Below are 27,467 nucleotides of genomic sequence, written 5' to 3' on the forward strand. Positions count from 1 at the left end.
AGCAAGAAGGCTCGTACCCATATCGTACGCCATTACTGCCTAGAATCGTGGCAAACCAATCACATCGCGCGTAGTAATATGTGAAAAGGTCTGAAATAGTTTCTTAGTGATTTTCGATTTTAATGTTTATTTCTGTGATCATATAATTTTTTGGCTACTGATATTTGTTAACGGGCTAAGAACATACTTACAGTGACTACTGTGTTATATTATATAATATTTTGCGTGTGAACATTTTACTGCATATCGAAGCATGGAAATAGCGACACCGCCAAACTTTGAAACTTCGCTTTAGTATGCAAAGCACGAGTTAAACATTAACTTTGAGCTGAAGGATCAGCAACTCTTAACACTGAGACATCTTTCAACTTTATTGTGGCACGATCGGCAAATGTAAAGTAACTGAATATCCGAGTCATTAATTTCTATCCGTAGAAACTGCCTAAACTTGTCCCTAAATTCAAGATCCTGTGCCTTTCCTTTCAAACTGTGTAATCTTCCGGCCTTCTTTCTGCAAGTTAAACAAACTTCTTCTTGTTGATTTCTTGAAGTAGCCATGCTTGAAAACAGAGTTATCTTTCCATGGAAATAGTCCGTCAATCTAGACTAGTTTCATCTCCGCGCCCGTTTGCGCTTAGACAAGACCCAGTCTTAAACATGGCCACGAGATGGGTACGAGACGCCATCCGGCTTTCCGGAATGACCCGAGTAGTTACGAATGAGGTATGACCAGCTAAATTTGCACATTGTGCAACAATGTGGACGTAGCTCAGTCGGTTAGCTGTCGGGCTAAGAATCCGAAGGTCGCGGGTTCGCGTCCGACGGGTTCTCACAAACTGGTTGCCTGTCTCACTGACATGTGACCTACGGCTGGGAACGTCCTCACGAGAATTTGTGGTGCTGAATTCTAAAGGTGCTCCATTTGTCGACATCATCCTTCAACAAACCGACTTCTGTTCGAAGGTGAGAATTTGTACGACTTTCCAAACTTTCGCACATGTGTAAAACCATTACCAATTAGATGAAAATAGCTAGCAGTTTAAGACTTCGCAAGTGTTATAAACATGGACAATTCCTGTAACTACAAAGTTGTTTTTGCATGACGTACTTAGTCAATACTGGGCATTGAGTTGGTAGGCCAGAAACCCGAAATGAGACAGGCGACAAAGCAACGACAAAGTGTAAACAAATCTGACAGCGATCTGATTTCGGTTAGGGACGATGAAACTAGCAAAACTTGTTTCATTAAAGAATAATGTGATGGAAAAAGTTGCCTTCGCTATTGTGTATTCTTAAATTTGTTACATTTTAGGATGTTTTCAAGTTTCAAGATCGTGCAAAATATTCGAGGAGTACTCAGTAATATTTTATTCAAACGGACAGTGTCAGCAAATGCCTATCACGCAATATCCGAAATATCAATATTATTTAATATGACTGTCTATAAAAACATGCGTTAAATATTTAGGTATTTCTGAAAAGACATGGGACCTTGAATTGAATTATCGTACTCCATGTAGATTGAAACGAGAAGAATAGTGACTTCCTGGAATACTGGACGGAATTTAGTAACATCTGTCACACAATTTATTATAAGTTCAAACCATCGACTAATAACAATAGCGTCACCGCCGGCTAAACGTACATAATTGAGAAGGGTGTTGATGAATTTTGCTTGCGGAGCTTTGGTATCCGTAGTTGGTGAATGATGTTTAATGAGGAGAGTTTTACGCATTTTATTTTTAACATAAATCATTGTAGTTGACAGATTGTAGTTGGAGAGTGGAAATGAGCTATATGCCCGACGAAGAATCGTCCTGCGTGTAGGAAACGTATTTCCTTTCGAAACAATGAATCAACCTGGCAATTCACGACGGTCTAAGATACTAGCAGGAAGTGTGACTGATTTATGTTGTTTGTTTTTTTCCTCTAAAATTCCCATCGTAATTTAATAAATTCGTTAACACAACCACATTTTCAAGTTGCAGACTGTTTCGCTGTCTGTAGATAGACTGCCAACACTGCACGTGGTGCCCTCATTTCTTTATCCGATGTTCAAATTTAGTTAAACATGGGTTTCTACCTTTGATGAACAAAGCAAAAAAATACTTCCTGTCTACTACTTTGTCCACCTTATTTGTCTGTATATATTAATGTAAACTTAATCAATCACAGCATGACCTGTTACCTCTTATTTGGGGAATCTGGGAGAGTTGATTCGGCTTGTAAACAGTATGTTTTCAAAGGCGTATCTGGACATAGCCAGAAGCAAATATTCAGCAGCTAATATGCAGCAATTCGCTGTAAAATTTCCCTCTTCAAATCTGGACACCATCCTTAAATGACACTGGGTATATGAAAATATTTTCTTTTAAAAAGTCATCCTTTCCAGATTATTTTTGTTCGTGGAATTGTAATTAACAAAGTTTCACAATACTGGACTCCATGAACTGCTAGCTTTATGTACAGGTATGTCACACCACCATAACACAGAGAAGATGCGTACATTCTGCACCTGTTCACTGATCCATCTTATTTCTTATTCCCAGAAATAGGAAAATGCTAAGTATGCCAAATCTCTGAACAGAGGATCCACAGTTATCAAAACAACAAACTAGGTTTGAAATTACATAACATACAATAAACTGCTTTGTCTTCAGATATTTAACTGGTAATTACTGTTGTACATAAGAGGTGCAATTAATATATCCTAAGTTCAAAGTATTTTGAATACATATGGATATTATTGCTCCTTAAACAATTGTAATTTTTGTTTTATTATATCTGAGACCATATCGCTAAAGGTCATAGCACTAATTCTGATCTATTTCCTTTTCTGAGGTACTTACTAGCGTCATAACAAATATATTAAAATTGTTTCAAAATGCGGTGAATGTTATAACAAAGGTTTAGGAAACATACGTGAAAATGTTCTAACGCGTTCACCTCCTGCAAACCAGTGTGCAATTTAATATGAAGATAATTTTCCAAATAACCATCAACAAACCTTGAACAATATGTCCAAGTACAAGATCTTAATCTTTTCAATGCTGCTGTTGAACCCATTCAACAGGTGAGCGGGACAATATCTCCAAATAAAGCTTGACACAATAATTATTCAATAAGTTTTATTTACATGCCATTTGAATTATGTAATTCTCGGCTTTCTAAATATATAATCCTCAGTCAGTTTATATACCTTAAAACGAAACTCCCGCGAAATAAGAATACGATCGCCACACAGTCGCAAATAACGGCTAATCTTGACTTCAGGCATATCTCGTGGAGTGGTGCCCAGCCCAATGTTTTCTTCATAATGAAATGTTGTTGTTTTTTAAAGATTTTGATCAATATTTTTTTGTTCTTTGGTGAAGAGAAAACAATGAAGTTTCCCATTTCCTGAAAAGGGGTAATTTTCGGTTTCATTAATTACAAAAAATACAGTCTCAATGTTACATCACCGACTGGACCTATAGGAGCGATCATGGCAACGGTGGTAAACAAACAACTCCACATGCATCGTGATACCGAAAAAATTGTGCCATCCCTTTGATAGATCCAACTATTTTCACTGGAATTAATTACATAGTCTCATTAGGTATATGTTATTGTCTTTGTCCAAAATGTATCATATTTAGCGAGTTTATTTTGATTTCGTTCGATAAACCATGATAGCCGTAGGTGACGCGTAATGAAGGGCGTGGCAAAATTCGTGTTTTTTCGAAGTGACAAGACAAGAAGGATGTTTGAAAATACGCGTTCATAAGCAGGATCTGAACTCATATAATGTTGACACTTCAGACACTTCAGACACTCCAGCAAACACCATCAATCCATGACAGTTCAATAGATAAATTTCATATTATGTCGTTGCTCCGAAACCCATTAAAAGATACTAAGGTGCGATATTTCTATTTACATTAATTTTAGCAGAATATTAGGCCTGTTTACTTTCATCAGAGATCATACAATTTATTACAAGTATGTAGTCTCCGGTGATCTTTGCACTTACCAGAAAACAACTTAAATTTCGCGATCTCAACTTTCGTATTTCTCTCGTCGTATTGAACTGAAAATGGCAAGTGAAACATTTGTAAAATGAAGCATTCTTCCTCTTTCAGCTGGGCTTATACATGAATGTAATGTAAACTTTGTTCTTGTCAAAATAGCAATATTTTGTGTAAGGGTTGGGCGAAGCGCGAGATGTTTTTTTTCCGTATGTATAAGACGATGCAACACCAGTATTCCGTGGGTTTCAGTCGAACATAATGAATCACAACACTAAAGCTTGTAATTAGGACACTTAATGTATTCTGCAGGTTTCATGACATGACACCTGGAAATAAACGTAATACTGCCATTTAAATAAAGCATGTAATCACGTCGAAAATATGATTTGCTTACGACGAACGTTTTCAATAATTTTATTTCCAGAAATGTTTTTTTTTTTAATTTGTCTTCGCGCTGATATTTGCCTATACAAATATTTGAAATTAAAGACAGATAATTATGATATATCGGTTATAAGAATATTGAAATCGGATTCCGCTAATTTGACTTGTTCGGCTCCTAATATGAAACGCCTTCGATTGTCAATCAAGTAATTCAAGTAAATTCAGGAAATTATTTAAGTTTTCCTTGTCATTAACCTCTGTACATGTGAAATTATCAGGATATTTTCGGATGATAATGTTCATTTTTAAAACCAGTATTAATGTGTCAAATATTTTTCAGTATTCCCTAATCACGTTTTCAACGCGTTATGTTGAAATGTATTCAGCAGGCTAAACACCACTTTGGCTCAGTAATGAAATGTTGGTAGGCTCCTTAAAAGATGATGATTTCTAAGACGTATTAAAAAAAAAAAAAAAAAAAAAAAAAAAAAAAAAAAAAAAAAAAAAATCCAAAAAAGACGTATTAAAACAAACAAAACAAAGCAAAAGAAAAGAAAAGAAAAAAACAAACAAAAACAAACACACACAGCAAAAACCCTCAAAACAACAACAAAACATAAAAAGCAGAAATATCATAAAACCAGAGTCAAGAAACTAAGCTAGTACCATGTGACTGCTCTGTCATGATGTGTCTACAGAGTTTGAATGACTAGTTTTGCTTTTAAATCACGTTAATCTAATATGTCAGTCAGTTTTGTATAATTATTTGTAATTGATTACTAGTTTAGTATATATTTTATTGCTATCATTTCCAGTTTATTATTTAAAACGATAGTTTTAATTACTGTATCACTCTTAAAATGTATCAATGTACCTTCCCTACATGTAAAAAAATTATGTTGTATTAAAAATTCAAAACAAGAAATGTTCTTTTAGTTAAGAAACACAATTTTATGTAATTCGGTCCAACTGTGCAGAAAGTCACTTTTCTTCAAGCATAGTTTTCGTTTCGCTCTACATGGAGTACGATAATTCAATTCAAGGTCCCATCTCCTTTTAGAAATCCCGAAATATTTAGCGCATGTTTTTATAGACAGTCATATTAAATACTTTTGATATTGTGGATATTGCGTGATAGGCATTTGCTGACACTGTCCGTTTGAATAAAAATATTACTGAGTACTCCTCGAATGTTTTTCACTATCAACAAATACTGTCCTTCACAGCAGCCCTTCAGATTGTGCTTTTGAAACTTGAAAACATCCTATATGTGAGACAAATTTAAGAATATCTAATAGCGAAGGCAACAATATCCACAACAATGGTCTTTAATGTAACATGTTTTGCTAGTTTGGTCGTCAGGTTGGTTTACATTGTGTCACGGCATTATAGTCTACAAACTCAAAGCCGAGTATTGACTAAAAACGTTAATTAAAAAACTTTTGTAGTAATAAACTTGTCCAAGTTTACTGCACTTGCGAAGTCTGAAACTGTTGTTTGTTATAATCGTTTTGGTAATGATTTTGTACATGTGCGAAAGTTTGGAAATTTGTGCAAATTCTCACCTTTCGAGAATGATGGCGCAGACATTTAACTGATGGTGAGGCCAATCGCATTCCTTGATCTGCCTCAAAGTCTTTCGTCTTTACCGTAGTGGTTTTGTTGAAAGTACTCATCAAATCGCAGCAATGTATCATAGATACAGCGAGTGTGAATGGCATAATTTGAAGCACATCGTCGTTTGACCCCGGAAATAAGTCTGACAAATCCAAAAAGCGCGTCAGGCCTGCTAATTGGCTGAAATTGACGCATGTGCCAGTTCTGATTGACAGACTGGATCGATCTATTCATATAGGACGTCCTGGAATGTACAATAATAAAATGACGTCATGTGTTCCATGACGTCAGATTTGATGAAGGTAATCGGACGGTAGCGTCGTTTTTGAATAAAATGGCGGAACTAGATGAATTAGAGGAGCGAGGTGACATTCCCTCCATGAGTTTATTAAAACACAGAGGTATGTTGAAAGTATCCAAAGCGAAGACGAAAAGGAGAAAAAAGAATTATGCTGTGAAGACGCTCAACACGTGGCGGCGATCGGAGAAGGAGAATGGGGGCATTTTGCAAATCGACGCAAACGTATTAGAAAGATTCTTACTTGGTTAGTATTAAGTGATATAAATAGCATGAGCCTCCCTTTTCATATCTTGCCCCCTGTCCTCCCTCGACCCGTGTCATCCCTTGACCCACGTCTGTCCTCGAACCATATCTGACCGCGACCTATACCTGTCCTCGACCCAATACCATGATCTCGCCCCATATCTGACCTCGGTGTAAAAGCCTCAGCCAGACATGGAATAAGGAGGGTGATCAATATCACAGTTATATGGCAGCTGTCTGTAAGTAATCGAGTCTGGACCAGACAATCCAGATATCATCAGCTTCGATCTACGCAACTTAGATACGATTACAAATGTCAACCAAGTCAGTCTGACACAAACAAAATCGAAATCCACGAAGGAGTTGATTGAGTGGAGCGTATTTCAGACAGCGCACGAGTCAGCCAGGCCTAGTTTGAACTGACAGGTCTCGCCATGATGAAATTTCACTTAGTGGCCGGAAAGGAACGAACATTCAGAACATACCAAGCAGGATTATCCATAACGCTGGAAAGCCCGTCTCGGTCGCATCCGCGTACAAACATTCTACTCCATGGGAAGCAAGCACCCCTCCAGTGATGATGAACACTGCCGAAGTTCCCGAACACACTCCTTTCCAGTACATGTTTCCGTATGAACCAGACTGGGCGCACTTCTATCTGTACGTCGCTTAAAGTTGAAATTTATGGACAAGGATATTTGAGACGTGTCACTCCATGAGATGTGCTTTCATTTATGAGTTATATATTCTCACACATGAATAAATCTTCTCATGACAACGCAAAGTCTTCAGGCGGATGAACGGAGGGAAGGTCGTGCATTACTGCTAAATATTATGTTGAGTGTTTTGGTCATGTAAAAACTGAAAGTTTATAATAAATCATACAATGTTTTAGCATTTTGTCTTTTCAGGGAGGGTGAAGAAAAAAACAAAAGTAGCCAAACAGGGTTCTCCTATATAAGACACGCATTAAGGGAGGGAAACAATTTTCGGTACTTGAACGCGTCACAAGCCAAATCCACTCCCGTTCCCCTTTAATGAATAACAGACCCCTACCAACCTCAAACATTTTACAACATGTTCATTTAAAAGTCGTTGGAGTCGTCACGCCAAAGTGAGTGAGTGAGTAAGTATGGCTTTACTCCACGTTTAGCAATATATTAGTAACATCACGTAGGTGGACTCCAGGAACGTCCTTCATCCCATGTGGGGAATCGAACACATGAATTCTGCGGAACGGTCCCAAGCTTTAACCAATAACCCACCTCACCCACCCCTTCACGCCAAAAACGGTTCCCGACATGGGTACAATGTGTGGAGCTATTTACTGGTTGCTGTACTTTTTCTAAAAACGGCGTAAAACCATGCTTACTCACTCACTCACTTTGGCGTGACGACTCCACCGACCCCTTTTTAATTAACATGTTGTAATATATTTGGGGTTGGTAAGGGGCCTGTTATTCATTAAAGGGGAAAGAGATGGGGTTGCCTAGGGCTCAAAGAGAGTGTGTGAAACTTAAGTATGTAGATGGACGTATTAGACTGTTATCAGAATTTTTGCTGGCCACCGCAACTTTACGGAAGCTCGTATTTCCCGGGTTCTTAACGTTACGACCTGTCGTAACTATAAGGTTAATCAAAGACGTATGAATGTCGTAGCCCTGGGATCGGGAAGCTTATCTGCCAGGTACAGCAAGGCGCATTTTGTTTCGCTTCGTCAAAATGATTTGACAATACACTATTCACAAACATTTGCTACCACTCATGAAATTGTTATTCTTTGCATGTTGTTTTACGCCGCGCTCATAGTCCAGGAATATGGCGCTGGTCTGTAAATACTTAGGTTTGGACCAGACAATCCAATGATCAACATCACGTCTATCAGTTAGGACACGATGACATTTGTCAACAACGTTGATCCCGTTCGTCACCTGATATGACGAACGTGTCACTAGGAATAGAAATTTTGTGACAGTGTTGTGAATGCGTGATGCTCTTAGGAAATATGTGTGGAATTCAAAAGGCATTTTCCAAAAAAAATTGTCGCATTGTCGCGCTTGCATAAAGCATGCAAAACCTGTCATAATTTATCAAAGCGCGACAACGAGACAATACGTCACCAGGCGCCTCTTACCATGTGCAACGTGCAAGAAGAAGTCCCTCCTGGTCTGACCCGTGAAAGTCCAGTCTATAAAAAAAGGCTTTGAGGAACCCATGCTTACCATAAAAGGCGACTATGCTTGTCGTAAGAGGCGACTAACGGGATCGGGTGGTTAGGCTCGCTGACTTCGTTGACACATGTCATCGGTTCCCAATTGCACAGACCCATGCTCATGGCGTTGATCACTGGATTGTCTGGTCCAGGTTCGATTGTTTCCAGATCGCCGCCATATAGCTGGAATATTGATGGGTTCGGCGTAAAACTAAAGTCACTCACCCACTCACCCTCCTGGTCTATCCAATGAACATTCGTTTTAGAATTGATCTTCAGTAACCCACATCGAGTTGGTTCACACATGTCATCATATCATATTTACCTAGATCGACGCTCATGCTGTTGATCATTGGATTGTCTGCTCCAGACTCGATTATTTGCAGACCGCCGCTATATAACCGGAATGCGACGACAGGTCCCCATAAGATGACGTCCATAAACACGGTCTTAATCTTGAGAAAATAACAGCTTTGCTCGTACATTTTATTGGCACACGGGACAACCTGTGTGAACCTTGGTCTAGATATCAACCCTAGAAATGTGTTGAGGGAAGTTAGAGGAATTCGAAGTATGAAAAGGAGCAGGCGAAAACAAATCCTACAGGGCTGCAACAAAAATACCTCGACGTAAATCATGTTTTTCTTTTGCAGGCCAACATATTCAGATTGAAAGAAAAACGGCATAGTAATAGGGACTAAAGTCTTAATTTAAAATATAGTGAATTTATTTTAATACAATCCCAAGGTATTTAACGTCATGTGTGTCTGAATGTCTGATGACGACATTGGTACATTGATTGATATACACGGGGGAAAATCTGTGGTGTCAGAAATGTTTTCAATGGTTATATACTGTTTTAACAAGAACCACAGAAAGAGTGTCTTCAAATACGTGCAGGAGTTAACTGTTTGGAACCAGAGACATCACCCATTTGTTGTGTGAGACCAGGATTGACCTCTGATATTTATTCGTTGTAGAGCGACGAGATTATATAAATATGTTTGAAAACGATGAGATTATATAAATATGTTTGAGAACGACGAGATTATATAAATATGTTTGAGAACAAGATTATATAAATATGTTTGAGAACGATGACATTATATGAATATGTTTGAGAACGACGAGATTATAGAAATATGTTTGAGAACGACGAGATTATATAAATATGTTTGAGAACGACGAGATTATAGAAATATGTTTGAGAACGACGAGATTATATAAATATGTTTGAGAACGATGAGATTATATAAATATGTTTGAGAACGACGATATTATAGAAATATGTTTGAGAACGACGAGATTATATAAATATGTTTGAGAACGATGAGATTATATAAATATGTTTGAGAACGATGAGATTATATAAATATGTTTGAGAACGATGAGATTATATGAATATGTTTGAGAACGACGAGATTATATAAATATGTTTGAGAACGATGAGATTATATAAATATGTTTGAGAACAAGATTATATGAATATGTTTGAGAACGACGAGATTATATAAATATGTTTGAGAACGATGAGATTATATAAATATGTTTGAGAACGACGAGATTATATAAATATGTTTGAGAACAAGATTATATGAATATGTTTGAGAACGATGAGATTATATAAATATGTTTGAGAACGACGAGATTATATAAATAGGTTTGAGAACGATGAGATTATATAAATATGTTTGAGAACGATGAGATTATATAAATATGTTTGAGAACGATGAGATTATATAGATATGTTTGAGAACGACGAGATTATATAAATATGTTTGAGAACGATGAGATTATATAAATATGTTTGAGAACGACGAGATTATATAAATAGTTTTGAGAATGATGAGATTATATAAATATGTTTGAGAACGACGAGATTATATAAATATGTTTGAGAACGATGAGATTATATAAGTATGTTTGAGAACGATGAGATTATATAAATATGTTTGAGAACGACGAGATTATATAAATAGGTTTGAGAACGATGAGATTATATAGATATGTTTCAGAACGACGAGATTATATAAATATGTTTGAGAACGATGAGATTATATAAATATGTTTGAGAACGACGAGATTATATAAATAGGTTTGAGAACGATGAGATTATATAAATAGGTTTGCGAACGATGAGATTATATAAATATGTTTGAGAACGATGAGATTATATAAATATGTTTTAGAACGATGAGATTATATAAATATGTTTGAGAACGACGAGATTATATAAATATGTTTCAGAACGACGAGATTATATAAATAGGTTTGAGAACGACGAGATTATATAAATAGGTTTGAGAACGACGAGATTATATAAATAGGTTTGAGAACGATGAGATTATATAAATATGTTTGAGAACGACGAGATTATATAAATATGTTTGAGAACGATGAGATTATATAAGTATGTTTGAGAACGACGAGATTATATAAATATGTTTGAGAACGATGAGATTATATAAGTATGTTTGAGAACGACGAGATTATATAAATATGTTTGAGAACGATGAGATTATATAAGTATGTTTGAGAACGACGAGATTATATAAGTATGTTTGAGAACGACGAGATTATATAAATATGTTTGAGAACGACGAGATTATATCAGTATGTTTCAGAACGACGAGATTATATAAGTATGTTTGAGAACGACGAGATTATATAAATATGTTTCAGAACGACGAGATTATATAAGTATGTTTGAGAACGACGAGATTATATCAGTATGTTTGAGAACGACGAGATTATATAAATATGTTTGAGAACGATGAGATTATATAAGTATGTTTGAGAACGACGAGATTATATAAATATGTTTGAGAACGACGAGATTATATAAATAGGTTTGAGAACGACGAGATTATATAAGTATGTTTGAGAACGACGAGATTATGTAAGTATGTTTCAGAACGATGAGATTATATAAGTATGTTTCAGAACGACGAGATTATATAAATATGTTTCAGAACGACGAGATTATATAAGTATGTTTCAGAACGACGAGATTATATAAGTATGTTTCAGAACAACGAGATTATATAAATATGTTTCAGAACGACGAGATTATATAAATATGTTTCAGAACGACGAGATTATATAAGTATGTTTCAGAACGACGAGATTATATAAGTATGTTTCAGAACGACGAGATTATATAAATATGTTTCAGAAGGACGAGATTATATAAGTATGTTTCAGAACGACGAGATTATATAAGTATGTTTCAGAACGACGAGATTATACAAGTATGTTTCAGAACGACGAGATTATATAAGTATGTTTCAGAACGACGAGACAATCGTACCAAATCCATTCAGTATATGCAGTTACCCCAGATGAAAGATTGAAGATTGAAAGTTGCCAAAGAGTCGCCTCCTTCCCTCTCGCCCGCCTGTGGAACCACAGACAGGTTACGTAATCCTGTCACCAGAGCCTTGCAGTGACGTCATGCGAGGAATGGTTTTCATGTAGTTGCATATACTAGGCACATAAAGAAAGTGTGCGTGCAAAAATTTAAAATCTAAATTGATCAAACCTGTGCAGACACATAAGGATTTAAACTCAGAGATTAGTGACATGTATCCAACATGCATGCACGTGCCACCTTCCGTGACGTCAGTGGTTTCGTCCTTGAGACGTGCAATACATTGCTGCACGTGCATTCCGGGAAAGAGAAACAGAGCAAATGAATGCCACACAATACTGTCACTTTGGAAAGGTCAGACGCTGCCCTTGCGGTCGTTATAAAAAAAATAAACTGCTATTGAAACGCATAGCATGCCAAGGATGCCGTCTGCGCAACGTCATATGAGGCCACTGGGATGTTCCGTGGGGGAATGTCTCAACGACAAGTGGCTGCACATTTCCACTGCACCGGAGCATTGGTGAGACGCTACCGGAACACAAATGACGTCATCGGTCTGCCACGTTCTGGACGTTTACGTGTAACAACGCCAAGACAGGACAGATGTTATAGGTTGAAGACTGCAGTGATGACTGCCCGTAGTCACGTCAACAGTTCGACAACGTTTACTTCATCACAGGATCAGACCCCGACGTCCCGCCATAAGACTTATCCTGACACAACGTCATCGACAAGCTCGCCGAATGTGTTTCCGAAGTCATGTCCGCAGACCCTTGTTTTGGTGGAGAAATGTTGTTTTTACAGATGAGTCCAGGTTTAACATTTCCCATAGTGATGGACGTCAACGTGGCTGTAGAAGCGTGGGAGAACGTTATGCTAGTGTCTTGGAGGGGAATCGCTTTGGTGGTGTGGTTCCGTGATGATTTGGGGTGGAATAACAACACGCTTTGGTGATTGTTCAGGGCAACGTAATAGGTGTGGGTTACAGGGATCAGTTTTTTCGACCTGTGGCAATTCCTTTTCTGCAACGTCATGGCCCTGGGTTAACATTCCAACAGGACAATGTCCGCCCTTATACGGCAAGGGTGGCTATGGATTTCTTGCAACACTACAACGTTGACTTACTGCCTTGGCCTGCAAATTCACCTTGTATCTCCCCGATAGAACATGTTTGGGACGGGATGGATCGACGTGTACGCCGTTTTCCTCATCCGCCAGATAACGTCCTTGACCTTGCAACAGAATTTAAGAGAATCTGGCGTGATACCCCACAAGCCTTTCTTTGATAGGTTCTATGCGTCGTCGATGCACTGCTGTTCTCAATGCCGATGGTGGACATACCCGTTATTGGTCTTGTGACATGGTCGTTTGACCCCTGTCCCCCTCGTGGTCTCGTGACGTCGTTGTGCTTGACTTTTCAATTGAAATTCTCCCGACTTATGCCTCACGATCCCTCCATTAAAGTTTATTTGTACCTTTGACATTGTTATCGTACTTAACAACTGGGATAATATTTTGACAATGTTTCTTTATGTGGGTAGAATCTAAACTGTTGATTGTTTTTGTTGATTTCTCAACGTCAACAAAGACATCCCGAATCGTCAGGTTGCCGTCAAATGCTCCCAGGTGCCGGGTGATGGTACGGGGGTCACCATGCTCAGATTTCCATGGACCTATCAGTTTGTGGTAAATATGCTGTTTGTGAGGGCGAAGCGAGCGTTGTGGAAACCTTGTGCGCGTTAAATCGGGTGGTTGGACACCTACCTCGCTTCCAAGATAGAAGATTATTTACATTTGTTTCCCAAAAAATCAGAACGACTTACTAGTAAATGATGGATTTTGCACGACACAACTTGTAACATAAGAATTTCTCCTTCGGAAGCGATAGAGGTTTTGGTAACAGTAATATTGTAAATAGGATTATATTGACACCCACCTACCTTCCAACGAATTGTTATTCTAGAGGCAATGTAATGCAAAGTCCTATTGTCTGTCAGTCAAATACATAATTTACTACCAGTAGAAAGTAGTTTAGTTTTGTAACTCGGTGAAAACAGTGCTAAAAAGCTTTATTTTCAGACTGGCGAATGTTCGCGAAAGAGCGCATCCGTTTTTTTCAAAATCTTGGCGTCACAGTCAGGGCGAAGGATCTATTAGATTGTGGTATGCTTTCATCAAGTTAAAAGATCAAAACTATTTCATCCGCGTTGTTAAATATGTTTTGGAATCATGACCAAAACGATTTTAGCAGAACGATTTATAACCATTATAACAACAAGCGATTTTGTTAGAATCGTCTATGAAAACAAGTTGTAGCTCGTAAATTAAGCAAAAGAGGTGACAAAATTAAGTGGCAGTATATTGTGAAAACATAGAGCTTTCATTTTTCATAACAGTTGTCACGATTGCAGGTTTAGACAAACCTATAAACTAGATAATCCACCCCTGAAATGTAGATGAATACTACAGCAACCCACATAAGTATACCCATATTACGTCACAGAGACGCGTCCCTCTGATTGGTTGAAATTTCGTTCGCGGGACAGATTTGTGCACTGTTGTTAAAAAGGTCGATTTAAGGTAATTAAATGTCGAAATGAGTAGTTTTAATGTCGGGGTTTTATTTATAGCGATGTCAGTTAATGATTTATGTTTTTTGTACCCCTCTTGAGTATATGTGGTCTTTATGAAACAAAACAACCGTATAACTTTCAAACCCGAACACTTACAATACCATTATTAAACAAACAAAAAAGGATTACAATATTCAAAAGTATCACAATTACAAATGGCATCAAACACAAAAACAGTACAATTATTCAAGGCTGGACGATAGGAATGACATTAGTAAGCAAAATAGAATCACAGTATTGAAAAGTAGTACAATTACAATGGCATTATGAAACAAGAAATCAGTGCAATATTCAACGGCAGCACTATTATAATGACATTATGAAACAAAATAGCTGTACAAATGTTTTGGTAATTGTGAGTCGTTTCTGTTGGTTTCACAACTAATTCGGTCCTTGGGTAGCCTTTTGTATAAGTTCTTTGCTGGTTAAGCTGCAGATAACGGTTAAATTCCCCATATCGATACAATTTGTGATGCCCATTTCTGGAACCGATGCTTGGACATTATTGAAAGCTGTGTAAATCCCAGTTCACATTGTATATTTTTTAAAACAGTTTTAACAGTTAACTTACTGCTTCAAGGTTTTAATCGACATTCGAAGATGCTTTGGCGAAAGATCAAAGGCGCCGACAATACTTTATCAGACGATAATGTGCACTTTTTGCATTACGTCACAATGTGTTGACGTCAATGCGCCATTCCAGTCTGCCCCCTCGTAATCGAACTTTTTTGCATTACGTCACAATGTCACCGACGTCACGATGGATGTCAGTTTGCCATCGCCTCGTACAGCCTTCCACAGTAAACTGCTTCGTCGCGTCAAGTTTCTTGGTTTGCAGTTGCTTCACACAGCTAACATCACTGGTGGAAACATTACCTTATGTTTTCCGAAGGATAAAATGTCTCATAGTTCGACTCAAAATTTTACAGAGACACGGTAATGTTTGCAATGTTTACATTCCAACAATGCAATCGTTGAATGTCGCATGACTAGTCAGCTTCAGCTGAATGTACTGATCTAAACTTTCGTTGGTTACTGAAATGAGACGGTCATACTACCTTGTATGGTTTAAGAGAATCGCAGATGTAATTAAAATGATCTAGAGAAGATATTTAACCCGAACATAAACCGTCATCAAACTGTTCATCATTTGTTTTTCTAGCAGCGTTTGTCTTAACGTAGGGGGGTGACACGTCAAACGAACAGCGCGTCAGTTAGCCCTATGCGTGGATTCTTAATTTAGGTCACAGACGACGTCGTTTGTTTTCTGCCATAGATTAATCGAAATTAGGCTTAGGAGTTATTGGATACGGCATCTTAGAAAAGAAATACATTTCATTCTACCACGCAAGCGTCCTCGTGCTTTAACTATAATAGTTCAGGGCGAAAGTGTGCTTTATTACACTGTACATGGTGATAGAACGAACTGTATTTCTTAAATAAGAGAATGAATGTTGACGATGAATGATGAGAAGCAGGGGTTACTACTATGTAAACGGTTTCCCATTACATGTGCAAGTGACTACCTGAGAGGAGGTCACTAATTCGCATGACTGCAGTAAGTGGAAATTGTATTTTTATGAGAATACGTCCTTCATATTAATAATATGATAATAATATGTCCATTTATATTGTGCCAACCTCCATTCACGAGGTGAATACTCATACCACTAACAGTCAAAGCAGGCATATTATTACCAACGCTAACCCAAGCTGCCTGTTAGGTGCTAAAAGGGTTATGGTCACTTGACCTATCCCACCGGGTATCCAGTTTCTGCTGGGTGAACAGAGGCAATTTTGAACAAACTCACTTGCCTAAGGTGAGACCACATGCATCTCGTTGTTGGACAGAACCAAAGTCCTAGAAACTCACACAGTCATTTACAATAGATAAATGAAGACTTAGTCTATTTGTTGAAAGCAGAACACAATATTCATGCATTAACGTTCACACATCTGTACACTGCTGATATCCAGGTACTGTAGAATAGAATTTCCTCCCATAAGAGTTGTTATCTACTTACAGTTATCTGGAGAAGGAGCATTGTTACCATTCTTCAAAGTTTTGATCACTTTGCTGAGCAAATAATGAGGGAAGATTGTCTGTTCAGTTAAAATTCCTTTCTGTTTTATCGTACCTTTCTCCAGCAGTAAAGATGTAGAGATCAATGTTATGTTATGCAATTATGTCTAATCATACGATTCTCTGCTCAAATACAGATGTTTGTTGTTAACGTGATATCAATTATACATGATGCGCGATAGTTGGAGTGTCACTTTGACATAGGTAGTCTTTAACTGTTTAAGTGGAAATGATGTAAATACATTTCTAGCTTTTAGTTGGAGGTTTTGCAGAAAGATTCACATAACGGTAAGACGTGTGTCGCCATGGCTTTAATGGTCTGCATTGTGATGACAGCTTCATTCGGCATTTGTTTGTTATGTGAGGGGCATGTAGTTACTTTTAAGTTAAAAGTCGACAAAGACAGTAGATTACTTTCAACTCGCACTTGGGAGGAAGTTGACTGCATGTCGAAACTACATTGCTTTATCATGTGCGTTACAAATTTGCCATGCATGTTTGTAAAAATATCTCAAACAAACTGCTGGATGTCACATGCCCTGGAATCAAGAACCAACACCGTTAACGGAGATACTCACAGGGAATGCATCTACAGAGTGCACGGAAGTAAGTACTACAAGTAATACAATTTTGTTGTACTTTTAGTTTTACATTGTGAGGTAAGGCAAATACCTTTTCAGTTCCGTACCGACCCGTCAAGGTGCGGGGTAGGCCTTCAGCAACCCATGGTTGCTATAAAAGGCGACCGTGCTTGTCGTAAGAAGCGACTAACGGGCTCACTTACGTGGTTCACACATGCCATCGGTTCCCAGTTGCGCAGATCGACGCTCATGCTGTTGATCACTGGATTGTCTGGTCCAGACTCGATTATTTACAGACTGACGCCATGTAGCTGGAATATTGCTGAGTGCGACGTAAAGCTACACTCACTCACTCACTCACTCACTCACTCACTCACTCAGTTTGAACGGCAAATGGCATGCTATGAAATAGTGAGTGACTGAGTTTAGCCTTACGCCGAACTCAGCAATATTCCAGCTACATGGCGGCGGTCGAAGCCATGAAATAACAAAACATTGTTGTACAATTTACACGTGTTTTAGGGCTACAATTGTGTACAGTTTGCTACACAGTACACCATTCACTGGCTGTATCATTCATTTGACATTATGAAACAAAATAACAGTAAAACATCCCAAGGCAGGACGATTACTGTAAATTTATGGCATTATCAGACGATATGCAGTATTACATTCAAAGGAAGAACAATTACAGTATCACATATGTTGTATTTGGGATTACACTTTCTTAGTACAAATTACAAATTCTAGTACCTTTTTAGCTGAGTCCCACCCGGCCTGACTCTTAGTGTGTGTGTTCAAATCCCTTTTGGGACTCAACTCAAAAAGGTACTAGAATCTGTACTTTACCAAGAAAGTGTAATCCCAGATCTAACACACGTGTTACATTTGATCACTTTCTAAATGACATGGTGTAATCAATTACAATGTCATTAAAACAAAATAACAGTACAACGTCCAAGGTAATATGGTTACAATGGCATTAAGGAACATAATAGCAGCTTAACATTCAAAGACAGTAGGATTACAACAGCATTTTGAAACAAAACAGCAGCTTAGCATTCAAAGCCATTAGCATTACACAGCATTTTGAAACAAAATAGCAGCTTAAAACCGAAAGGCAGTAGGATTACAACAGCATTTTGAAACGAAATAGCAGCTTAACATTCAAAGCCAGTAAGATTACAACATCATTTTGAAACAAAACAGCAGCTTAAGACCCAAAGACAGAAGGATTACAACAACATTTTGAAACAAAAAAGCAGCTTTACACTCAAAGCCAGTAGGATTACACAGCATTTTGAAACAAAATAGCAGCATAAGACCGAAAGCCAGTGGGATTACAACAGCATGTCGAAACAAAAAAGGCAGCTTAACACTCAAAGCCAGCAGGATTACAACAGCATTTTGAAACAAAATAGCAGCTTAGCATTCAAAGCCATTAGCATTACACAGCATTTTGAAACAAAATAGCAGCTTAACACTAAAAGCCAGCAGGATTACAACAGCATTTTGAAACAAAATAGCAGCTTAAAACCGAAAGGCAGTAGGATTACAACAGCATTTTGAAACAAAATAGTAGCTTACTATCCAAAGGGAATAGGATTACAATGGAACAATGGAACAAGATAGCTGTATTACGTACAGTAGGATTACAGGATACCATGACAGAATGATTTACAATGACATTAAGAAGCAAGATCGCATACAATGGCAGTATGGTTACAATCATTATGGCATTACGACATAATACAGAAGTGTGACAGTCAATGGCAGTACAATCCCAATGACATTATGGAACAAAATACCAGCATTACATTCAGTGGCAGAACGAGTATAATGGCTTTACATGACAAAATAGATAAGAATAAATAAATAGGATAAGATCAAAACCCAATATGAACCGGGTTAGAACTGATCTTCAGTAATTCATGTTTGTCGTCAGAGTGAACTGAGGGCATCAGGTGGTCAGGCCCACTGTACCCTAATTTCGTACGTGGGTGCAGATAATGTGAATCACTGGATTGTCTGTTTGAGACTCAATTACTTACAGATACGGATTGGATCTGTGCATGTGTGCGTGTGTGTGTGTATATGTGTGTGTGTGTGTGTGCGCGCGCGCGCGTGCGTGCGAGTATACTTCCTTTCAAATGTTTAGACTCTCTTAAAACACTCACTATGCGTCATGAAAATATATCAGGATCATGCATCAATTTTCTGAAAATCATGAGCAAATATCGTGCATGAGAACAGTTGCTTCTTGGTGTAATGTTTAGTTACGAATTCGCCAATTTTACGCTGATTTTTATGATTTATTGAATTCATGACAATAATTTTTCAACGATACGAATTTGTTTTACAGTGCATCAGTTTATGCGTAAACGTACCTTTAAACAGTATGGGATATTTGGCAAAATCTACTTTAGAACATTTACCTGAAGAAAGTGTCTATATGAAAACTATTGAGTCTAAACCGTTTTAAAGGCAGTACATACATGCATGTGTTTAATAAGGGTGATATTCCTGTACAGGTGTATAATTTCTGGCATTTGTATCAGTTATTTTCATTTTGGTTTTCTTAAATTATAGGACATATGAACCAGGAAAGGCCGCACGTGAATGTGGATGACGACACTCTTATAGATATAACTGAAGAAAGTGATACCAGAAAACCTTCCTTCACTACCATGGGTGAGACTCAAATCCACGACAATAAAGACACCTGGCATGCACCTGTGGATACTACACCCACGCTCTTCGCAGGGGAGGGACAGAGAAATCCTCATTCCGTCAATGATTCAACCGCGTCTGTTGCACCTGTCAATGATTCTACCGCATCTACTGCAAATTTTAATTATTCCACCGCATATGTTGCAACTGTCAACGATACCACTCCTTCTGTTGCAACTGTCAACGCTACTACAACATCTGTTGCATCTGTCAGTGATATCAGCGCACCTGTTGCAACGGTCAAGGATTCTACCGAACCTGTTGCAACTGTCAAGGATTCTACCGAACCTGTTGCAACCGTCAAGGATTCTACCGAACCTTTTCGAACTGTCAAGGATTCTACCGCACTTGTTCCAACCGTCAAGGATTCTACCGAACCTTTTCGAACTATCAAGGATTCTACCGCACTTGTTCCAACTGTCAAGGATTCTAAAGCACCTGTTGCAACTGTCAAGTATTCTACGGAACCTGTTCTCACTGTCAAGGATTCTACCGCACCTGTCGCAACTGTCATGGGTTCTACCACACCTGTTGCAACTGTCAAGGATTCTACCGAACCTGTTGCAACCGTCAAGGATTCTACGGAACCTGTTGCAACTGTCAAGTATTCTACCGCACCTGTTGCAACTGTCAAGGATTCTACCGCACCTGTTGTAACTGTCAAGGATTCTACCGAACCTATTCCAACTGTCAAGTATTCTACCGAACCTGTTGCAACTGTCAAGGATTCTACCGAACCTTTTCGAACTGTCAAGGATTCTACCGCACTTGTTCCAACTGTCAAGGATTCTACCGCACCTGTTGTAACTGTCAAGTATTCTACGGAACCTGTTCTCACTGTCAAGGATTCTAAAGCACCTGTTGCAACTGTCAAGGATTCTACCGAAACTGTTGCAACTGTCAAGGACTCAGCTGCTCTGATGTCTGCTGAGACGTCTGCAGGTACCTTTGCCAAGGATTCTACCATATCGGGTACAACTACCAAGACTTCTACCCATTCACTGACACCAGCAATACCCGCAGCACCCCCAACATCTGCATTCGTTTATCCAGATGGTGAGCATTTATCTGTTATACACCGAAGGAAAAGCGGAACCAGTGGTTCTTGTGATTATAAATATTAATACTTGGGTAGTGAAAAAAGCAACATACTATTAGGTTCTTCGTCTGATGTAGGTATTAGGTAACATAGACAAGAGGAGTAGTTTTGCGGATCAGTTGACAAGTATTGAGTATTTGTGTTCCAGTACTGGAAATGATCAACATAAGTGGAACTGATTCTTTCTCACGCTTAGGACTTAGGACGCTTAGTTTCTTGATCAGTGCATGAGTCAATATGTAACGTGGAACTAGCCACTAGCGACGAGACAAAGTTCACAAATATACACAAGTGTATCATTGCCAAAGTCACATTCGTATTCAATTATGCATACACACTGTTACATTACAATAATATTTACAATTTAATACACTGACTACAATACATAATGTACGCATATGCAATTATTTGCAGACATACATATTTACAGCTTCTAAGTTTGAAAACATTGGACATTCCTCACGAATGAAGAGATGGTCTTCATCCAGAGGTGTAGCTGCAGGAAGGTGTAGTCTTTAAGCCCAAATTCGAATATATTATTATTAAGCAATTACTTTGTCATTCCCAGTGAAAGTGGACAATTGCAGTCACTGAGTTCGCAAAATGCGATTCATGCAACTGAGGGCACTTTTATATCTTTATATGCGTTAATGAACAGGTAACAATGCACAGCAAGAAGACTAACACGAGATCTAAACAAATACATAGTATGGATGGACATACGTAGCTAGAGGGTACGGTGTTTCTTGTGTCAGTGAGTGACCTTCCCGTCAATAAACCTGCCTCTAAGATCACCACCGCTATCAAAAGTCAAATGTAGTTAAATTTTGAAAGCAATCAGGAACTGTTTATGAAAACCGTATGAAATACGCATGTGCACATGCAAAATTGCAAGATAGGCAATAAACAATTGTCGACAGCAGGCGTGTAATTTGCGTTATGTGAGATTGTATTACCTTAAACTAAAAACTGTCACAGTACGAAAAATGTATCATTTGGGGCATGGGATGATATCATTGAGCTAAAAAGCAGGTTATATCTACCAGAGACACAGGTTAGTTGAACGGAGACCACGTTTTAAGAACGTAATCCGATGATGACGTAATCCGATGATGACGTTATCAGATGATGACGTAATCAGATGATGACATGATCGCTTCAGATAAACACAATGTAATTTCCCAGAAAAAGTGATAGTTCGAATGATCCATGACGTCACATGGTAAACCCCCGAAACACCCAAAATCACGTGTTGGTAACCGCAGAGCAGTGGCCATTCTATGGATTCCGTTGTTTATCATGATTTTTTTTCACTTTAACGTAAATTACTAAAGGTGTTTACGTAAATATTATTCGAATATTTCTTTCAGAATCATAACTCAATATGCTAAAACGATTGAAAGCGTTCATGTGATTGAAGTGTACGTTTTATCAAAAAGTACACAAATGTTTTACCCCAATGCCTCATTGTGCAAATGTTGCTTGTAGATATCTCGATGTTGAACGACTGTTTCGGAGACATTTTCAGGATCATATTCACTCCACTTTTGATTACATATCTGGTGCAAATATTTCTACTGTTTTTGTCTGTGGCATTTGATCAAAATTCAGTCTTGGAATTTAACAAGAACGTAAGGAACAACGTAATATGCGTCATGCAGTAGCACTGAAAGATGGTGAAGGTGTTTAACAGTTGATGCCAAAATATATTCATTCCCATTTTGTATGAGTCCATGGCGATTTCGCAAAAGAAAACGTTTGGTTTTAAAGTTTCTGGTTTTGGATGCTTGATACACTATAAATGTGTATATATACGTGGTTCCGTCTATTCTGGATTTTGATCAAGTATTATGCGTTGCCAACAGGAAATTACTTGGGCGTTTGCGGATACCTTTCTTAAAACTAGTGTTTGATATTATTCCCTGGACCCATGAAAGTCCGGGGTAGAATAGACCTCCAGCAACCCATGCTTGTCATGAATGGCTTGTCGTAAGATGCAACTAACGGGATCGGGTGTTCAAGCTCGCAGACGTGGTTGACACATGTCGTCGGTTCCCAATTGCGCAGATCGAAGCTCATGCTGTTGATCACTGGATTGTCTGGCCCAGACTCGATTATTTACAGACCACCGCCATATAACTGGCATATTGCTGCGTGCGGCGTAAAACTAACCTCACTGAATCACTGTTCACTGAGTGCAGTAAGGGTACAAACTGTTCATTCACAAGCCGTAGTTTTGGAAAATAAAACATTTTTATGACTGAAGTGATTTTGCTTTTCTTCAGTATCCTCAATGGATTGTGCAGTTTTGTTGGGAATGACTGTACGATAACTTTCTGACACAGGTCCAGGGGCTCCTTTCACGAAGCAACCGTTATAAAGGTTAACCTTAACTCCCATTTTTTAACATAGCCCTAAGGTTACCTTAGAGACTTACGATCACCTTAGTGCTTTGTGAACTCCATCTATGGAGTCACCGCTACTACGTGCAATGATAATATGACCACGTCACGTTGTCTTGTAGCTGTGGTTCCCGCTATTCCTTCGTTTTGGAACGCATTTGCGTTGACTGGTAGAACTTGACAGGCCAGTGGATTTACCATACGTCCGTTAGGAATAACTGACTTATTTACAGCCTCTAAGTTTGGAAATACTTGACACGGATTTTTTCACAAAAGAAGAGATGGCACATGTATTACACCAGAGGCGCAGCTGCATGCACGGCTTCATGAAAGAATGCTGATCTGCTTGCTTCTCTCTTTTACTTGCCATACGAACACTTTTCCAGCTGATGTTTCTCCTCTTTTCATTCTTACAGATGATGCGTTTGTCCTGACCAAGTACCGAGTTGTTACCCAAACGGGCACACAACCAGAGAGTGACACTGATAGTTATGTTAACCTACTTGTACGAGGCGAAAGGGGGGGAACGTTTGTGTATCTGAACAACCCGGGGGACGAGATGGAACTTGGTAGTAATGACACGTTTCTGGTGAGTAAGATCCTTAAATAATTGTGCGCATCCTCAAACAAGCTGAATTCGACTTTCTGGTGATTTCCACGATTGCACTGTTCGCGCTCTATCGACGCAATACGTGCGCAGTCAGTTTCATCAGTGGAGCGGGTGCCCAGTTGCTGTCCTGAGAAGCTTTATTGCCAATTGAAATCCGACAGTTAAGTTGTATGAACGCGTGCTGTTGGTCGACAGGGGAAAAAAATATACATACAATACTTTGACGAGGACGAGGGCATAGTTGAGTTCAAAGTTCTTTAGTTGGTTCCACAAGACATGACAAACAAGTTTACATGAATGAGGTGAGCAGAGTTCCAGCTCAACCAGAGGGCGTCTCCAGCGAGCGGCATAATCCTTCTCGCGGTCGTCTCTACACAGAGTCAAAATACCGGACTCCCTTGTTTTATGTACAAAAAGCAAGTAATGTACACACACAGACACGAACGCACACAGACATCTCTCTCTCTCTCTCACTCACACACACACACAGACAGACAGACACACACACAGACACACACACGCACGCGCGCGCGCACACTCACACAAACAAGCACAGAGTTTTTGACAATAATGGCTAGGCAATAAACAGATGGCTTGGCGACATAGTTTTTAGTTTTTAGAATTCTTTGGACGCTGGCTGTCCTGAATTAGACACAGTAACATTTACGTGTATATACAAAGGAAACAAATATCAATATTACTTACCCGAGATCGTTAATTCCACTTCGGATGCAAAATCAATTGTTCTTATAACAAAAAGTAGCAAGCGAAAATTCAGTAAGATCAGTCGTCTGATGGTGACAGGCTACCTAAACAGGAAGCCCCGTGATCATAACACAGCAGAGGGAAGGGTATTTCTCATCGTCGAAAATCCATACAAAATCCCCGGATGTGGCGAGCGCAAACATGTTTTTTTTGCGATACAATGTCACCAACATTATCTCAGTAGGACGCACTTGATATTTTTCTGCGAAATAGATTCATATATCGTTTAGTCAAGGTTAGTACAATAAACGATATTACAGATAAAAGTTTTTGTTTTAAATCATCGAAAACCCCTCCCACCGGGATATGTGATTTACGCCTGAATCAGCAATACCCTAGTCATAGCATCTCAGTTTGGAAAAGTCCAACAATGAATCAGGCGACGCTTCATATCTCGAGAACGACCGTGCTGGAACACACACACATCAAATCCACATCTCCGAAACCGAGTCCAAGGAACTGAGATACAATGACATGCATCAAGCAAGCGAGCCTGGCCATAAGGTCAAGTTATTTGCCTCTCAAAACAAGTTTATGTTAACCCTGTTCAATGTTATCCCTGTTTTCAAGTTTGTTTAATGCGTCACTGAACAATATCCCAGCTACATGACAATAATTTGAAAATAATCTGGACAAGGCAATCTAATGATTGACATCATGAGCGTCAACCTACGCAACAGTGGTCAACCAGGACAGCAACCCTGATCGTCACAACGTTAGGAAACCTCTTGACTGCTGAAGAGCATTGACTACTGAAAAGCATTGACTGCTGAAAAAGCATTGACTGCTGAAGAGCATTGACTGCTGAAAAGTATTGACTGCTGAAAAGCATTGACTGCTGAAGAGCATTGACTGCTTAAAAGCATTGACTGCTGAAAAGCATTGACTGCTGAAGACCTGCTCTAACCTGAAAGTTCACGAGCAGCGTTCGAAATAATCGCCGACCCTGCGCAAGTTGTTGCTGTATCGTGCTCGCAGTTTGAAATATCTGACTGAAATATACCATTTTGACACTGATCAACGAGGATTGTGAAAATGTAAATGTGAATATTTGCAGAAGACCTCGGACAAAGACATAGGTAAGATTACCGGACTGGTGATTACCACCACGAAGTTTGGAGTCAGACCAGGCTGGTTTCTAGTTGCAGTAAGTATTCATAGTTTGGTGTTGTGCCATCATATGTCTAAAAAAAGTTTATTTTATCATCACTTCAGCTGGGTTTTTTTAAACTTGAAATTTTGAGTTTTAAGCTGTTACTTCGAACATTTTCTCGTTGCTTCAAATGTCTTAAAAATATATCGAGTATTTTCTCGTTGCTTCGAGTTTCTTTAAAAGTCTTTAAAAGGAACATGAATATTTTATGGAATACTGTAAGGGACATTCTTGCAATCTCGCATTCCCGCGATCTCGACCTTGGAAACAAGATAAAAACGCCAAAAGTGCGAGAATGCGAGCGAGATCGTGAGATTGCGAGAACGCGAGATTTTGGCCAAAGGTCCAAAATCTAACGTCCTTGCGATCTCGCCTTCTCGCACTTTTGACATTTTTATGTTATTTCCAAAGGTCAAGATCGAGATCGCGAGATTAATTGTCCCTTACAGCGTCCTATAATATTTTGTTTCTTCCCCGTTTATGTGTGTGTCTGCTGTTGAGAGCTCACAGTGAGCGTCGCGACATCCGGCTATATGGATATACTTCCTGTTCTGAAAAAAATAGTCTCCAGTGCATGATTGAAGTATATTTGTAGGACTGTTGTGTCATTAAAACTGTTCGCTGTTTAGGACATAAGCTTGCTGTTTGTAGCGGGATTATACTGGCTCCGAATTTAAGCCGTAAAGCCAGAAATCGAGTGATGGGTGGCGCAACCGTCAATAACTGACCAACATCAGGTTCAGTAACAAGAGGCAACGTTTCTTTTTTTCACTTCATTATTATTAATAACCAATCATTAACTGATAAATTGGAAAACATATATCAAACAATTTTGAAAAAGCATTGGTGAACAATTAGAGTATTGGTGAACAATTAGAGTCTTTTCGCTTTTGCCGTGACGAGAAGCCCCTGTTGTACAGGTTTTATTACTGTTGAATTTTGTGCCCAGCCAACGTGACGATTTGACAGAATTTCATTAATAGCTATTTCTAAAGAAATCTGAAAATAACAAAATAATGTATAATGCCATGCCATATACCATACCATACTATACCATATGCCATGCCATGCCCTATGTAATGCCATATGCCATACTATGCCATATACCATGCCATGTCATGCCATATACCATACCATACTGCACAATATACCATGCCATACTATACCATATGCCATGCCATGCCATATGTAATGCAATATGCCATGCCATATGTAATGCAATATGCCATGCCATACTATGCCATATACCATGCCATGTCATGCCATATACCATA

At 38.6% G+C, this 27,467-nt stretch overlaps 1 protein-coding gene across 1 annotated transcript in view; it reads right to left on the bottom strand.

Moving 5' to 3' along the window:
* The window catches only part of LOC137260049 (uncharacterized), a 33,262-nt gene extending 26,058 nt beyond the window's left edge, over positions 1-7,204 (bottom strand). Inside the window, exon 1 of the mRNA XM_067797739.1 lies at positions 7,041-7,204. Within this exon, the coding sequence (XP_067653840.1) occupies positions 7,041-7,179 (139 nt within the window). The 5' untranslated portion in view covers positions 7,180-7,204. The remainder of the gene's footprint in view (positions 1-7,040) is intronic.
* Positions 7,205-27,467: the final 20,263 nt, after the last annotated feature.

The sequence above is a fragment of the Haliotis asinina genome, chromosome 13 (genome assembly GCF_037392515.1).
Source record: "Haliotis asinina isolate JCU_RB_2024 chromosome 13, JCU_Hal_asi_v2, whole genome shotgun sequence".
In the NCBI taxonomy this organism is placed as follows: Eukaryota; Metazoa; Mollusca; class Gastropoda; order Lepetellida; family Haliotidae; genus Haliotis; species Haliotis asinina.